The following is a 17,524-nucleotide window of genomic DNA, read 5'->3' as shown; positions in this document are numbered from 1 at the left end:
CTCTGTTGATCCAACTTCCACATGCTCGTTGGGGGAGAAAAAATGGGCACATTTCATGTCCCTGTTATAGTTTATCCTTGGCTTCCTGGCTTTCTGTTAATATTTCTTTCTTACAGCTTAATATTTTTTCCAGGTAATATTTCGGCATTGGCTTCTTAATGCCAATGTACATACACTTAATTTAGAATTAATTGGGACTAGGGTTTCAGCCAGAAGAAAGGAAGGAGGGGGGAAAAAAAAAAGACGGCTGGGAACATACAGCAAATTTCAAGAAAAGAAGTGTTTTATGTGAGGAAATGCTGGTAAATACTTCACTGAGTAAAATATGTGGAAACTATATTGGCAAAGTTATTCTGAATTTGTTGACTGAGGCTTTTTAAAGCTGATAAACTAATCTAAGTCTAATCCTGTTAAATTTTATTGAGCTTTTACCCTTGGTTCTGAAAGCAAGGTTAGACCACTGCTAAAATTTCCTATTATAAATTGAAATTCTGAATTTGGAAGAGGGGCATTTTATTCAAGTTGAGATAGCTGCTGTGGTTGCAGTACCCAATGTAGCTTACTCGGGCATTGCTTTCCTAATCCACACATCTAGAGTTAATAACAAATGTACTTGTTTTCCCCTTATGTTTTGATACAGGGGCTCACTGCATCTGGTGACAGCAGAAGTATATTTTGTTCTGCCTGTTGAGAAGGCAAAAATGTGTTCCATCAGGATGTTGGCTAATTGACTATGAGCTGTGTCTGACTTACTGAAATTGTAATAAAATTTGTTTAAATGGAAATAAATACTAATGTTACGAAGACACATTGCTGTGTATGTGTAGTAGCTGTTCTGCCAATCATAGTTTGGTTGTTATGCCCTTGTTTCAAGGCTCTGTGACAGAGTATTTTGGTGGTACTTTTCTGATGTGAGGTTGAATACTTTCAGACTGTGACCCAAGAGAGGCAGAGAACAGATGTCAGCAGTGTGAAATTATTTTTTTGTTTGTGTTGAAGAAAGGTTTAGTGATTTTTTTATAATGAATTTTGAAAGGCTAAATATGTGCATCACGTGAAGTATTAAAGTGGATTTAAACAAAAGCATTACAAATCCTTTGGAATGTTTGGTAAAATATTGATGTATTTGTAGCTATAACTGGTTTAAATGCAACACGTGAAGTATCAGTGAAATTTTGAATCGTGTAAATAGACGAAGTTTTAAAAGCTGGGTTTTGTTCTAGTTTGTCCTTTTTCAGTGTTTGCAGTGGCAGATGTCTTCCTTCAAGTTGAGGGCAGGGTTCTTAATATTACTAGCAGTATGTAACATTATGAAACAGTAACTGTAGCACAGCTGTTTTATTATGTTAAGCCTGGCTGGTTACCAGGATTTCTCAGAAATGGCAAATATAATTTGCCAAAATGGCATCCATATGCACTAATGTATTGCCAGTTTTTTTGGGCGTGCTGCCACAGTCTGTGCTGTCCCAACAGTTTTTCACCACTATCAGAATTTCAAATGACTCAGTATTGGCAGCGCTGGTATTTTGAGTAAACAATTCTGATATGTGGGGAGTCCTCCTTTTGAGATGGGCTTTCGCAGCGTGCAGCGGTTGCTCAGGCCACTCGCAAAATTCTTCTGTAGGTTGTGTTGCTGTCTTCAAAAATTTGTACACCACCTGTCTGGCTTAATGGCTTTCTTGTGCTCAAGTGGAAGAGGGAAAGAGGAAAATCTTTATGCATAGTTGGATTTGATTCAGTGTCAGTGTTCAGGGATGAATTACCGTTTCCATTGGTAAACCTCAAATTATCTCTCTAGTATTTTTTGCTTCAGGTTAAAAAAGAAAAAATCAGCTGATCTCCTGGTATTCATTGTCCATCCTTTTGTAGACTGTGGGAAAGCACAGATATGAATGGTTCCAGTGATTTTAATTCAATTTTACAGGCTGAAGGCTTCTCTTAAAACACTAATGTATAACCTTGACAGAGAATTCCAAGGGAGCAGGGCTGAGGAATATTTTGGCTTTAAAATCAGGACCATATTCTGAAAATAGTTTCATCAGAATTGAGCTGTAGAAAAACAAGGCAAGTTCAATAGCCAAGACAAAAAAGTCAAGTTTTGCTTCAAGTCTAGTTGTAATTAGCTGCAAGGAAGCTCCCTGTTCTCACTGAATGTTTATGAAGATTTTAGAAGCCTGTTAAAATCCGTATATGTAAGGATCTTGTGTGCATATAGATCTGTACAGAACACAGTAATTGCAAATCTGATGTGGCTTGGAAGCTTCATATGCTTTTGCAACATCAAGACTTAAACACGAAAGTCTGATCACTTCCAAGAGCTTAGCAATAATCTGTAAATTAAACCCCTGCAATTTAGGAATGGTCTTGTATGCTCTTAAAACTTCTAAAACAAAAAATCAATTTAAAAGAAAACATTTTATTTTGTATTTTATACTGATGAGCTGCCAAATCTCTGCAGCTAAATCTTCTCTTTATCCATTGGGAAAATGCAGAAAAGTGGATCAGCAAGGGAAGCTTGAGCTCTTGTCTCAGCCCTAGTATAGAAAGATTACTCATGGAGGTGATGCAGGTAGTTCAGTCCTTGGCTCTTTGACGAGGCTACGAATAAAGTAGCAGTTGATACCACTGGATGATCGCTTTGTAGGTTGGCCACTTCTGTTAGGAACTGCATCTCCTTTTGTAGAGGAAGAATGAAAAAGTAAATGCAGTATTGATATATCAAGTATATCTGTATTAACGCTCTTCTTGCTGCTGTTTTTCAGGATTGCATGACTTGTAAAATTACTTATTTGGGGGCCTGCAGTGGTGTTTGACTGGATATTGCTGCCTGGTTCTGAATGATGTCAGAACAGGATTTGGCAGATGTTGTTCAGATTGCTGTTGAAGACCTGACTCCAGATAACCCAGGTACAGTAGAGATGGTAGTGATGACGTGAGAAGGATCATTTATATTATTGCCCATTAACAGGATGGAAATCCCTGTTGAGGTTTTCTTAAAAATATAAAGCAGTGCTGCACATTTTTTCTGAGGTGCTTGTTAAGACTGTGTACCAAGTTTTCAATAGCTTAACTTGTATATCTTCAATACCCTTTAGATCAGATTATTTTTTTATTTTACTTTTCTTTTAAAGGCTTTATTGCCTGGGGCTTTGTTTGGGCAGAGGTAGACTAGTGCCGAAAACTTTGAATGAAGTATGGCCTCCTGCAATCTTTAGTTTTTGTTCAGACCAAGTATGTTTTAGGCTTTCCCTCAAATGAGAACTATGACCCATCTATTACGAATTGTTGTTTTACTTGTAAAATAGTTTCTCTCATACATTATTAAAATTCTTTGTATGTATAACCAAATGACAGTAAAATTGAAAAACACTTCTGAAAGCAAATACTGTGATATCCCTTGCTTAGAACTTGACCTACTAAGCGAAAATGTGTTGAGATCAGGTATAGACATTGATCCTATGCTGCCATTACATGTGAGTAAGTGACTGAAAGAACAGTAACTACAGTTGTGGAAAATAGAAACACATATCAAAACCCTTTTTTTCTGATCCAGAAAGAGTAAGTTACTTCAGAAATGTTCCCAAAGAGTTGGAGGAGGAGCTGGGACCTGGGACCTGCCTGTCCTAGCCTAGCTGGTAGCTTGGTGCTCAGGATTATCACCTGTGGTATGGTCAACCTTAAACAAGTCTTCCTTTGCTCAGTTTGGTAAAGGAACTCAAACCTGGTCCGATCTCAGGTGATGCTCTGACCGTGAGGCTGTTCAGGGCTCTACCTCCTGATTTTACCAGCCAGGCCTTCCAGTTCTGAATTCAGTTCTTTTTTGTTACTGTTTTCTTCAAAATGTTTGCCTTTCAATGAAAGGCTGTTAGAACCTCTAGATCTGCATATGTGTGTGTATTTTGGAAAGCTTGCAGGATTTTGTTCATCAATACTGGCAAAAAATAACCTGCTACTACACTGAGTAGTGGGTGTAATCCTGTCTTTGTACAGAACTTCATTAGTACTTTTTATGGTTTAGTAAAAACATGAGGGTTCAGAAGCCTGTAGAATCTGTCAAAGCAGAGCAGTTAATGTGGCAACTCTGCTACCTCGTGGTAAGTTCGTAATAAAAAAATCCAAGGTAATGCTTGGGTGTTACATCCTCAGTGCATTTGAAACAAAGTCTTAGATTTGGATAAATGTTTTTTGAGAAGTAGTAAACCATTGTCACGTATTTAAGAGAAAACCCAAGTAAGTGTAAAAGAATACATACAATATGTTAATTAAATGCCTTTTATACTTTTTTTGTTTTATCCATTTAATGTATTTTTAATTTGAGCCTTGTCCTCTTGTATTATAAACTATGGCAATGCTTACTTTTCTTCACAGTTGTGTTGGAGAATCATGAAGTGACAGATGATGATGTAGAGCCTGCTCTGAAACGTCAGCGTATAGAAATTAACTGCCAGGATCCCTCTATTAAGGTTATGAGAATGCCTTTTTCTGCTTTTATTTGTAATACCAATTAAGTTAGCTTTCTTGGGGAAATACATTAAAAGAAAAGAATGTAAAATAAACTGTTTATATATAATACTGGAATTATTTATAGCCTTCTTGTAAATGTTTGTGCATTTTTGTGCATAAATTTAAAAGTCTGGATGATTGGCTAATCTTCCAGTGTGAAATCAGTAGCAAGAATTTTGTATGCGATATAAAATTCCATCAGAATTAGTTCCGGTGACTCAAACACCACTATTGGTACATTTTTTGATAAAGTGAATAAAGTTGACCTAAATGATAAACTTGAGCATGTATTTGTATTAGGATTTGTAGATACTTTCAGCATGTTTTAAATTACTATTTTAAGCTAACAACATCTCCTAGTAGTTAAGCTGTATTTGGTTCAGGCTCAGTAGCTCAGGCTTTTCTGTACTTGCAGAACTTCCCCTGCTGTTCTCACTAGTGTGCTTTAGTGTGTGTGCGCTTTTTTTTTGTCTTGGAGCATAAGTATATTAGTAGTATTTTAGTGCCACATGTTACATAGTATGTAATTCTGTATTTTTGAAATGGTCATAGAAACTGAAGCTCTGTATTGAAAGAGCATGGGGGGAATAGCACTGTAAACCAGCTTGATTGGGTGTGTAAATTGTAGTGGAGGGCCACAAGATGGCATAGTTGCTGTTTGCAAACGAGAATGTGTGTAACATTACCCTTTAATGGCCTATTTTTCTCAAGAGAAACCAAGTAGGATATGCTTTCTTTTGAATAAAATTGCTTAGGAAAACAGATTTTATTTATTTGCCTTTCTTGATTTGCTGTTCAGGAGAAAACCTAAGTGAGCGGCATTAATTGTCTCTGTTGATGTAATTTCCACTGTAATCATCTGAATTTATCTGTTTGGGCAGGAAAAAATCTTATTTAACTTTATCCAGGAGGATGTGTTCATAGATTTATAATCCTTTTGTTTTTACATGTATCGAATGAAAGGCTTTGGCATGTCATTTTAAATGATTTTGTGGTGTATGAAATCATACTAACAAAGCGCTTAGGTGAAAATGTGTTTGGCTTGGATGCTTTTGGCTTCTAAATAAAGATCTGGAAGAATTTGAGAGTGCTAAAATGCTCCTGGATGTCGTCAGTTTTGTACGTGGCTGAATTTTGTCACTAGGCACACTGCTGCTTCCTTTAGAATTGTTTTCCAGTCACATTTATCTGGAGCTTCCTTATGTGTATGTTGCTGAAGATAAATGCGTAAGTCTTTAAAATCGGTTTCTTTTGCATTCTCCCCTTTCTAGTCATTCCTGTATTCCATTAATCAGACAATATGCCTGCGGTTGGATAGCATTGAGGCGAAGTTGCTGGCGCTAGAGGCTACCTGTAAATCACTGGAAGAGAAGTTGGATCTTGTCATGAACAAACAGCATAGCCCCATCCAAGTCCCCATGGTGGCAGGTTCTCCTCTTGGCGCTACACAGACGTGCAATAAAGTACGATGGTAAGAAAAGAACAGATTACTCATCAATGTGCTTTTTAAAATAACGTAAATCCATTTCTTTGGCATCAAGCTCCGCAGGTTTCTGTATAGCTATAAAGAGCTTGGTATGCTGTTTATGAATGTAGAATTAATTTATCTTGAAGGTAATTTTTGTACCAGTTTCATGATGTTACTTAGAATGAGACATTGGTCCATGGACAGTTTGCAACTATTTCCACATTTCATTTTGACTTAAACCGGACTGATTCATCCATCCTCTGGAAAAGTCTCATCAGCTATTTTGGACAGGTTTTTTAGACTTGCTTTTCTTTTATTTATGTGGCTGTTTTGAGTTAATCATCATTTTAATTGCTTCTCATTTTACTTTTATTCACCAGAAATACAATGGAGTTTGTTTTATGTGCTTGTTTTCTCAAGACTCTTGCTAGAATAATATCTGTGCTTATTTTGGGGTTAGAAGTTGGAGATGGAAAACCTGTTAAATAATCTAATCCACTTTGATGAAAGAGCAGGTTTGACCTGCAGTGCCTTTATGTATGAGTTGCCTAATATGGTTTTAAATGTCTAGCTCTTGATGTGCCTGTCATTTTACCGTGGAGATGATTCCAGCCAGAGAAATATGTTTATCAAAAGACTCTTTTGTCTAACAACTTTTCCCTCCTCATTCATGTTTTTATAGCTAGAAAAAACTTAATACTTCTCTAAATAATTGCTTTTTATTCTCCGTTACAAAGGTGTATAGGCAACTTTCGCATGTCATACCATTCTAGTCAAGATATACTAACTTAATTTGTCTTTTGTCAGTCTGTTTTTCCATCTTCTGATCTTTTTCATCACTCTCTCTGAACTTTCTCAATATCTGAAAATTATTTGGATATATTTTTGGTATGTTATACTCAGTGCAGTGTTTCAGGTGCACTACTCTAGAGCTCTATAGGAAAAATTAGTTCCTTGCTTTATGTTGTGGGACTCATCCATGTGAGGTAAGGAAAAAACCAAAACCCACCACAAACATTACCTTTTTGCTACTAGGCCACTACTTGTTCCCTGCTGTATTTTTTTTTTTTAATTTTCAGTATTGCTATTTTTATAATAGGTATTTTAAGTTAAAAAATTTATCTCAAGGTCATAATCGCATTTTATTATGATATCTTTCAGTTCATGCATTTATGAAACAGGATGGAGTATAACCTTACTACCATAAGGGTTCAGAACTGGAGATTTTTACGTGAGAGGGATACACTCTGCTCACGTAGCTGTACCTGTTGCATAATGCAGACTGTTACCTCACAGTTGTTCACTGAACGTGATTACTTCTGATGAATGTAGTCTAATCTTTTTAAAAGATACCTTATTTGTATTTAAAAATCTAAAATAATACAGAACTGAATGTGTTTCTTGATCTTGGATGGATCAAAAGTCCTTTTTATTTTCAGTGTAAGTTTGAGTACTCTCTGCTCCTTTTGCTGTAACAGTCACCTGTCCAGTTAGGAACAGTTGATGTCCTCAAACTTTTCCAAAACAACTTTCCTTTTTAGATGTCCAAATACAATGTTTGGGCCCCAGTTCAGAATTCCTTTATTGGTCTTTGTTCTTGTGCTGGTGATGAACATCCTGACCATTGGACATCTTCCTTTTCCCTTTCTCCATTTAATTTTTCTTTAAAATAGGTGCTGTGTCTACATTTACCTAGGCTTTTGAAGGCTTCCCAGTCATACATTGAAAAGGTCAATTATGACTAAGTTCTATATCAAAAGAAATAAAGTATGTGGAATAACTATTTAGATCATAGAGCAAGTAACTAGAATATTACACCAGTGTTTTTGCTAAATACTCTTTATCAATAATTATTTCTCAAGGAACTTTCTTTAAATGTTACTAATTTTTTTTGTCATTATATTAGAAATCTTCAAGTTCTTGTGCATAAGCTGAACTTCTTACTGCAGTTTGTGCACAAAAGACTTCAAAAATATTTTCAGAAATACATGGCCCCTTTGGGAATCTATTAATTCATGTTCAGTGAATGCTTTCCTCTGTAAATTGTACTATTTTGAGTTTCTTATGGGATTTGTCAGACGTGAGGTTGTTTTTTTTTTTTTTAATCTCTGTAACCATTGGAAATTTGTCCTGTGTGTTAATGGTGAGCTTGGTGTTTAATTTTTTGTTTTGTTTTGGGTGTACAAATTTATGATGACGGCTTTTCAGGCAGTCTGAACATAATTTAGATAGAAGTCTTGAAGACTGTAAGACTCTCTGCCCCAAATATGTATTAGTGTTGGTATGAAGTTGCACATTATCAAATGCATCTTGCCAATAAAGCACTGAGGGCTTTTTGTTCTTTTAGCAGTCTGTGGCCTATATGACTCAAAAGAAAATAGTTAGGGGTGTATGTGTTTAACTTGGCATTAGTAACACTTCAATTTCACAGTGATAGAATGTTTCACTGAATTCCCTGTCTCTCATTCTTAAAAACCTTTATCACTTGTTGATTATTTCCAATTAAAGCCTGCGTGGACTGTTCTGTTGTATCAACTCTCTGTATCGTTCCCTCTTCGGAGAGCTGCCAACAAGAGTTAGTATTTTGGATAGTGATTTTCAGATTCTGCATCTGAATGAGATTCTTCAACCTCCTTCTCCTCCTTGTGCCACTACAATAGTACAGGGTTTGCCACTCTAAAAAAACCATTGTAGTTAGCAAAAGCGTGTCAACCAGATGGTACTACACTGCCAGTAAAGCAGACTCTCACTCTTTTTTTAATAAATACCTTAGGTTTTGTGATCTTTTCTCTTCCACTCTATAGTGAATTTTGTTCACAGTTTTTCTGGTAATTTAGTTACTGCATTAATTTGGTGTAGATTTAACATAATCAAAATTTGTTTTACAGCAGTGCACACAGTAAAGTATACGAACATTATAAATTCACACAGTTTGATTGCTTTGTGCTATTTGTGCTTTTAAAATTAAATTAATTTCCTAAGACTTGTCAGTTTGAAATATGCTTAGGTCATCATGTGATGAAAACAAGGGTGACTTGGACAGAGGAGCTTTCTTCCGTGTCATCTTGTGGTGGAATTGTGTAGTTACAGTGTACCAGGTGAATTCACAGCTATGCGCTATGGCCTGCCTTGACTATGATGTGGAATTTTATGCTGTGTGCAGCACTGTACACTGGCTGCTTATACGAAGGAGTGATAAAGTATAATCTGTCCATATAGCTGCATTAGGGAGGCAGAAGTCTTACATTGTAATGGTTGTCAGATTTACGTTCAATGATAAGTTGTTTTTTCTAGTAAACTTAATACGTTGATTTATTGGGATAACTTGTACCTTTGTGCCAAACTGTTGTTTCCAAGTTTTAAAAATTATTAGGGAAATGAAGCAGAAGTTTTCAAGCAGACTTAGAATAAATCTGGAACCACCCCATGTTATTAGCTCCCAGGACAGAAATGCAGTGCATTTTAGAGTCTCGTTCTGCTTTCTGTCTCTTTATTAAACACACGAGGAGTGATATGTGTGGAAATCTTCCAATATCCTTTTCTGGATATGTGATTTTTGAAGGCTTGCTGACGTTTCTTGGAAAACTACGAAATGTTGAATTCAGAAATTACAGTACTGTCTACTGCTCTTGATATTTTGTGTGAGTACATCTTCATGAAAGCTGGCTTGTGTTCTCAATTCTTTTCTTCATATTGTTTACTCTGATCCGCTGTTACTCTACTTCCTTATATACTAGCTAATTGCAGTGCAGATAAGGAAGAAAATAAAGGATACGTGGTGCTGTGTAATGAATAATTTGAATGAACAGTTGAGATACAGAGGAACAATAGGCTGACTTTTAGATCTCCAAGTAAGAAGTTTAGGCTACAGCAAAAACTAACAGGAGAAAACTTCTTTTGAAAGGAAGTCATTCCGAATTTGTGACATGTAAACTGTTTTGAGGGAAACAGCAATAGGCCACAAACAATATGGAAAGACTTGTAGCTGTTGTATTTCAATAAATCATCACATGAAAAGCAGAGCTAAACAAGTGTAGTTTTGTATGGGTTTTTGTCTTATGTCCTCTGCCTTTTCGCTGGACAAGCCTTGTGTTTCCTGTATGGTCCATGATGCTCCCTGCTGTGGGATTTTGAAATCTTCCATGCTATTCCCATGAGAGTAGCATATGCGACTGCTGGAGCTAGCTGCTGTGAGGTAATGGATGAGACCTTGCTGACTTTCTATTAGTGGGGTGTAGCGTTTGGGCTTGTCCTTACCCCAGCCTCAGATTTTAACAGGTGTTTATTATCTCTTAGACCTCTTTCTTTTTTGTCAGATTTGGTCATAAGACTGCAAAGTACTAGTTGGGATTGGAGAAACAGCATGATGTTAAATCTCATTTTCTTGGGGGGGGGAGGGGGGAGAAGAGAGTTTTAGAAAGCATTTTTCTCAATGTTTAGTGGCTGCTGCTTAAAAATACGTGGTTTCCAGGATTACCTACAAAGACATAGTGTTAATAGAGTTTTTTAAATTTCTTCCTTGGAAGAGAGGTTGTCAGAAGGTTTTGGAACTAGTAGGATGGATGACAGAAATCCTTAGATTGCATAGAGTTACGCTGAACTATATGGAGCTTGAAAAGAGACAAGAACAGTAGCAAAATAATGTAATAAATTAGCAATGGGAGTATGTGTATTGTCCCGGTGTTCTGAGCTTTGTCCGGCTTTGTGCAGCATTAGTACAGCCCTGCTTTTCCATCCAGGAAGCGATTGTCTCTCTTCCTCTGTCTGCAACATTTCCTGGCAGTATGGCTATTAAAAACCTCTAATTTCTTTTCTTTTATGAGGTACCATGCTGGTCAAAAATTCCAGTAGCTGCTGAGAGTTTCTTGGATAGGAGAATTGGTGCGATGCCTGATGGTCTGTCAGTATGGCAGCCTCAAATGATAAGTTTGAAATTCAGCATGTGCCCAGGTCTTGAGATTTATAAATTGATGAACACACAGTGTGACAGTGCGACTAAAATCTTTTATCTGTGTTTTGAAGAAAATATTTCATCTGAAAGATTTCAGTCCAGAAACAGTGTTATTTTTGTCAACATCTTTCCATTAATCATTTTTCTGAGTGGGTAACCCCAAGTATAAATGGTTAAGGATGATTGCTTCAGATAACATAGGAATTTGTTTTGGTTTCACAGAACCCTCCATCACTTGTTTTTATGGGTATTTTCTGCAAATACTACATTGTACAATTCTGCTCTGTTACTTGGGAAATTTTTGTTGGGTAAATAGATGTAATTGAGAGCAGTTTTTAAAATGTATTAATTTTGGAGAGGATTTAAATTTAAAATTGGTATTTTCTTCATACTTAATAAAAGTGTTTCTGATGAAATATGGAAATTCATAGGTAAATGGAGTTTTTCTTTTTGTTCAGATATTTTCCTTGAGCCTTTGTTATGGTAAAGTTGAAATACAGACCACATACATCTGGTTCTTTACCATATGCATTTGTGGCTAACCGATTAAGGATACTGATCGCTATGTGTAGAGATAGAATTGCATGTATTTTTGTCTTTAATGGGAACTGGAGAGTTAAGTGGAATTGCAGAGTTCAAAGCACTCAGTAACTGTGCAGAGACCCAATATGGTATCCTTGAACAAGACTTGTTAGCGGGGTTGGACATTAGCTTATTAAAGCGGAGGTGCTTCAGATAGTCTTGTCTGCAGTTAATTGTGGTGTTGGTAGGTTCAATCAGCTAGTTTTAGAAAACAGCACTTGTCTTTTTTTGTCTTAAGATAGAAACCAAGTTTTTTTCCATGCAAAAGAGAAGGCTTGATGCAGTTGTGTACCAGCTGGGATGTACGAACTTGCTTTATTTTTGTAGGTGTAGATCATTAATGTGTTTGTTTTACCATTAAGTTTAATCAGCAGGGTGTAGTAGGTTTTGAAGAACAGGATTTGTTCCTCCACTTAGTTTGTGGTGTGCCAGTTGGCAAGCCTTTTGGCTCCAGATTTCCCAAGTTCCAGATCCATGTTTCTGGTGTGTGATTGTTTCTTTGTTTACGAGTGGTTTTGTAGCCAAATAATGCAAAATTGAAAACTGAGATGATTTTAAGTGAGGTTGTAAAGCAGGGGGATGTGGGGTGGAAAGAATTGTAGGATGACTGTTCTAGATTTAGCAAAACTTGTTGCTCCTGCATAAAGTCTTTAGGAAAAAAACCAAACAAACCTAAAGAAATATAATCAAGGTATTGGTATAAAAACCAAAATAGCTAGAATTCTATTTTATATATATTTTTTTTCTGTGAGTTACAAACCCCTTGACCAATCTAATTTCATGTTATCAGGTATTGAATAGCTTTTTCATTTTTGTTGCATTTTTATCATAAGGATTTTTATAGATTATAATAAACTATCCTACTATGCTAATCCAGGCTTTTTAAAAAGAAGAGTAATTCTTCAGTTCTTATTGCTAAATAGTGGCTGTTGAGTCTCTGGTGTATATAGTTAACCTCTTTCCCACATTTGCTGCAGTTGATACTATAACTCATTAGGTGATGTAAACCAGTATCCAAATTTAATTTAGGCTATTTTTCCCCCCCCCCTTTTTTTTTTAAACTTCAGTGACAAATTAACATTGTAAACCTTTGGGATTGTTACTGTCTTTACCTGAAGTTAAGAGCTAACTGTCCCTCTCTGGAAATACACCCTCTTCAGGTCTGAAGACTCTACATTTGCAGGAAGGTTTGTTTTTTTTTTTTAAGTAGCCAGTTTGAAACAAAGCATGTATTGAGGAATATAGTATCCTGAAAGATGTATGGTATATGGTTTATTTTCACGTTGCAGGTACATTACTCTGCCTGCTGAGAGCCTGATCTCATGCACTGAACTCTAGGCCTGAAAAAATATTTCCCTGGAAGCAGATTTAGTCTTCAAGACAACTCAGCAGACAGCTCAGCGAAAGATGTAAAATTAAGCCGTGTTTTGGGGAGTGAGAGGGAGTGGAGTGTTACAGATAATGTCTTGAAAATACAGTCAGCCATTTGGGGTGTTAATCAGAACGTATTATAAAGGTCTTATTTGGAGAAGCTGTGGAGTTCATCAGGTTTTCAGAAATTCTTGTCACTTTCTATAAGCAAGCCGGGTTTATTTATCCTTCAGTATATCTTATGTTAGAGCCAATTTCTGGGGCCTCCTCCAGCAGTATCTTTAGTGCAAACCTTCAAGTCTGGGAGCGGCTGACAAAAACACAGATGAACTTTTGTCATTGTTTTGGACTGGACCCTGTGGTATCAATAAACTAACAACCTTTCCCTGTCACTTTCTGTCATCAGTCAATGGTACTGTGTGCAAACATTTATTTTAAATTACCAGTTCAAGTGTCACGTCTGTAGCTTCAGCCAGTAAGAGTTCTGCTTAAAATTAATAGGTTTGTTTCATGAAGAATTGAGGATGATTGTGCTGCCCTCGTGAATAGCTCTTTCATGCAAGTCCAGTCTGTTTATGTCTGGGCACGGAAGGGGTTGAAGTAAAAATGGCACAACTGTCTGTGATCTGTTTTCACCATATTCATTTCAGGTACACTCACAATTAGGGAACAAAGTCAATATTAACAAAATGTAAAAATCATAATTAAAACTTAATGACTTGAGAGGATTTTACCCCCTTTTATGAATTTAAAAATTTTTGTTTAGAATCTCAAATTTCTTAAAGAGCACATACATATAAGCAAAATTTTGATATTTTGATAAAAATTTTCTGGTAAAGTGGAATTTCATAGAATCATAGAATAGTTTGGGTTGGAAGGGACCTCTAAAGGTCATCTAGTCCAACCCCCCTGCCGTGGGGGGGTTTGACTAAGGGAATCAGAATTTGAACTGCCTTTCATAATTGCATTGATTGGTCCACAATGCTGTTCCTTTTCATGCCTTTTGGGGCCTCTGTTTTCAGTTCTACTATCTCCCATTGTTTGGTTTTTTAAAATCCTTACTGCAAAGCAGGTGATAAAGGGGTTTCTTACACATGCATTTGTGTATAAACACTCACACGCACGCACACTCACTCTCCTTTTCAGGTTGAGTATGTGAAGCATGTTTTGTATGGTTTTCTTAAATGAAGGAAGTTAGCTACTATCACCTTACAATGCCAGCAAGCAATGAGCAGTATTTTAGTCTGGAAGAATTGTTGTGGCTTGAAATATGTAAGTGGATAGACGAAAAACCCAAAATACCTTCTTGAGGTGTAGTAGACATGTTTATCTGAAAATTATGGTTCTGTCTTGCACTCAAAAATTCAGTTTATGAAACTGAACTAATCAAATAAAGGAATTCTTTGATTAGATGTCAGCCCCTCTTTCTTTATCCAGGGCTGCATAGTGTTAGTTTCTTTGGCTGTGGTATGGAGAAAAAAAAAAAGCTTGACATCTTCGATTCCTTGAAAAACACATCAATGCTTTCCAAAGTCTCCTAATTTGTCACAAGAACTTGTCAGCCTCAACATTTTGAGATTGATTCTGGTCCTGCATAGCAGTAAAAATACTGATTTACATCTTTTTATTTTTCCTGCATTGAAACATGCATTTCATGTAGAAGTACCTGCTACGAATTAAGTAGACTTCTGCGATTCATTATATTTAGGATCGATACAACTTTATATTGAAAATAGTTTAAGAACTCTCATGACTCTGATTTTTATCTTTATTTGCTGTATCCTGTAAGATTTACAGCAGCAGTGCTGCAAACAATGGTAATTCTTGCTTTGGATATTTATGCTGGAGACTTAGATATTTTGAAATTAAGCTTGCCCTGTTGGTTGTCTGTCTGGAGTTTTTGTTACAGACTATTAGCAAGTGAAGATTTTTTTTGTTACAAACCATCAGTTTGTGAAGATTTTACATTTACTCCCTTCACTATTGGGAGTTAAAATTCACACAGGAATAAAGAGAAATGGCATCTTGGATTTAAGAAGCTCATACAGCAGTGTTCTCATTGGAATTTTGCATTCCATTATTGTTGCACTAAGATATTGAGGAGCCAAGTGTTTAGTAATTTGTTGTTGGGATTTGATAAATTCAGAAACAATGTATAACTTCCAGATAGCATTTAGGTTGAGAGTGCAAGGTCAGTTATGGAATTAAAATAACAATTTAATACCAGCATTTCATCTATGTTTTGGAGTGTTCAATAATTCATGCATGTATGGGATGGAACTTAATCTATAAAACTTTAAACTGACCAAGATTTGAACTGTGTTGATTCATTCTGCCAACTCCAATTTTTCTTAAGTTAATGGTTTCTGATGAAATATCGTTTATAATAGTCCAATGATTCAAATGAGAGCCTAGCAAGTAGCAGCTGATAACTTATGTCTGAGAAATGGATGCAAAATGTGTGGCTTGGATCTTTTTAATTATGGTGGTAGTGTTTAAAATGTACCTGTGAGGCTTGAAACACTAGAAATAATCTTTTAGAAAGATATAATTCTGAATTCTTAAATATAATGCTAGCTAAGATTTTCAGCAATATACACTGAAAATAAAGTCTTAGGTAATAAACTTCCTTCAAGTTTTAGACAAAGGTTTCAGTCTTGTAGATGTGTTACAAGGCTTAATATTTTACTTTTTGCCAGGTAATCATGCAGTAAGTTTTCCTGGTTGTTACTCTTAGCCCATGACAAATGTGAAATCCTTTAAATTAGGAGGTTTAAAGCATCGGAAGTAATTTGTGCTTGCTCTGAACCACGTGTCGGTAAACAGTTTATTTATTCCCACTTGGCTAATACACAGGAACTTTTTTCTGCGTCTGAGACCTTAGTGAATCCTTTTATTTTCATTTGGTAAAGAAAACCGTATGTGAAAGTTATGGCAACAAAACCAGAAATGCAGTTGTGTGAAGTCCCTTGTGTTGCAATATCTTGCTATTCACAATAGTAAGCTAAGAAACGAGAGAACTGAATGTGCACAGAATTTGCCCCTTGTGCCAAGACATTTTAGAAATCAACATCCTTTAATTGTAAGGGTATCTGAGGATGAAAAAGAGAGGCGTACATGGGGATCAAAAAGGCTTTGAGTTTTATACCCATTCTAGGGGGACATTTACTAGTATAATTAGTGTCTAAGAACATTTAAAACCAATTATAGTAGTATTAAAATGTGGGTTAACCTACCCCCTTGCGAAATCCCATAAGGTCATATTAGATTAATTCTGGGGAAAGCAGAACATTTACTTTAATTCTATGGTTCTGTGAGCATAGCCAGCTATTGCATTCGAGAAATAAATGTAAAGGGTGCATGACTTGAAATTTGGTTCAGGACAAATGCCTTCATACGGCTCATGCTTTTCCTTTTGCCTAAATAAACAATTGAATAGAATTATTGTGTTTAATGAAAGTGGAGAGTTTTTACCTCGTGAATGTTGTAAAATGGATGAAAATTATTATTAGGATTATATTTTAGTGCAACTCTAAAAATCTTAATATATTTGAAGCAGTGCACTGGATTGTGGAAGCATGTGTTACTATGTATTTTAAGAAGTAATTTATCAAGGATATAATAAACAGAAGGGGGCAGAAAAGCTTTATATATTCATTTGGATTCCAGTTTTGAGAATTTAAATATTTTTAATGTTACAGTCTCTGGAGATGCTTGGGAGTTTGAAAATCCAGCAGTAAGAGCATTCCCTGGAAACTTTTCCTGTAAGTTGGGGTATTTAGTTCTGCGACTACAACAAAACAAATGAATGAACAGGAGAGCAGCTAATCAATTTGTGATTAAAGGGGGCAAGTCTTCATCTTCCTTTGGAAATGACAGAAATTTGTGTTTAAAAATAATTTGTATACCAGTTTACACCAGATTAAAGTACCAGTAATACTATTTTTAAAAGTTGCAAAAAGAACTGGGCTTGCTACTTATGGAAAATAATACGTAGTAGTATAGTTTTAAAAGAAATAATCTACAGTGTTTTTGGAGAGTCCTAGTTTTACTTTAAGCAAGGTGGAAAAGAGCTATAGATGGATTCAGAGCTTCAAAAGGATGAAACAGAAACATCTAGCAAGGTCTCGGCAAGGTTGGTAAAATGGCAGAGAGCCAGTCTTCCATCTGCTTTATTTGGCAGCAGATGCTATTTAACTGATACATTTCCAAACGTAAAAAACACACTGTTTGGAATCTGAATGTCTTTCCAAACAGAATTTTTCCTTTTTGTGGAACTGTATGTTTTTGCATATCTTTAGCTCAATCTCTTTGTTCCATATTGAAGGGTGGAGTATGAGACAGGAAATCTGCTCCTAATAACTTTTAAAATTGTATTCTTTGTAAAAAGTGAAGAGTGGTGTTTCTTTAACATCCCTTCAGGGTATATGGAAATTAAAGATTCAGTACCAGCTCTCAGAGTAGCAGCATCCTTGGCCTTTCTATAAAAGTGTGTGTGCGGTGGCAAGTGTACATAACTGGTTGGGTAATTATGAAAAGCAAGAAAAACAGATGCATGATGGAAATTATTTACAAACTGGCTCTGTAAGAGCTGTGTGTTTGGGTTCTGTTTGCAGAAACCAATGTTGTATTTATTTGCAGTTTGTTAT

The 17,524-nt window shown here is 36.0% G+C and overlaps 1 protein-coding gene across 2 annotated transcripts in view; it reads left to right on the top strand.

Annotated features, from left to right (window-relative positions):
• Positions 1-2,761: 2,761 nt before the first annotated feature.
• Positions 2,762-17,524, top strand: part of BANP (BTG3 associated nuclear protein) — a 141,773-nt gene continuing 127,010 nt past the window's right edge. The window contains exons 1-3 of one of the 2 annotated variants that reach the window (XM_009277269.2): positions 2,762-2,907; positions 4,369-4,463; positions 5,775-5,974. In XM_009277269.2, coding sequence (XP_009275544.1) covers positions 2,838-2,907; positions 4,369-4,463; positions 5,775-5,974 — 365 coding nt within the window. In that variant the 5' untranslated portion in view covers positions 2,762-2,837. The remainder of the gene's footprint in view (positions 2,908-4,368; positions 4,464-5,774; positions 5,975-17,524) is intronic. The other variant, XM_009277268.2, reaches the window with a different exon arrangement.

This window comes from Aptenodytes forsteri, unplaced genomic scaffold, assembly GCF_000699145.1.
Source record: "Aptenodytes forsteri isolate BGI_AS27 unplaced genomic scaffold, ASM69914v1 Scaffold50, whole genome shotgun sequence".
NCBI lineage: Eukaryota > Metazoa > Chordata > Aves > Sphenisciformes > Spheniscidae > Aptenodytes > Aptenodytes forsteri.
The sequence above is the reverse complement of the archived record's forward strand: the minus strand, read 5'-3'. Positions and strand labels throughout refer to the sequence as shown.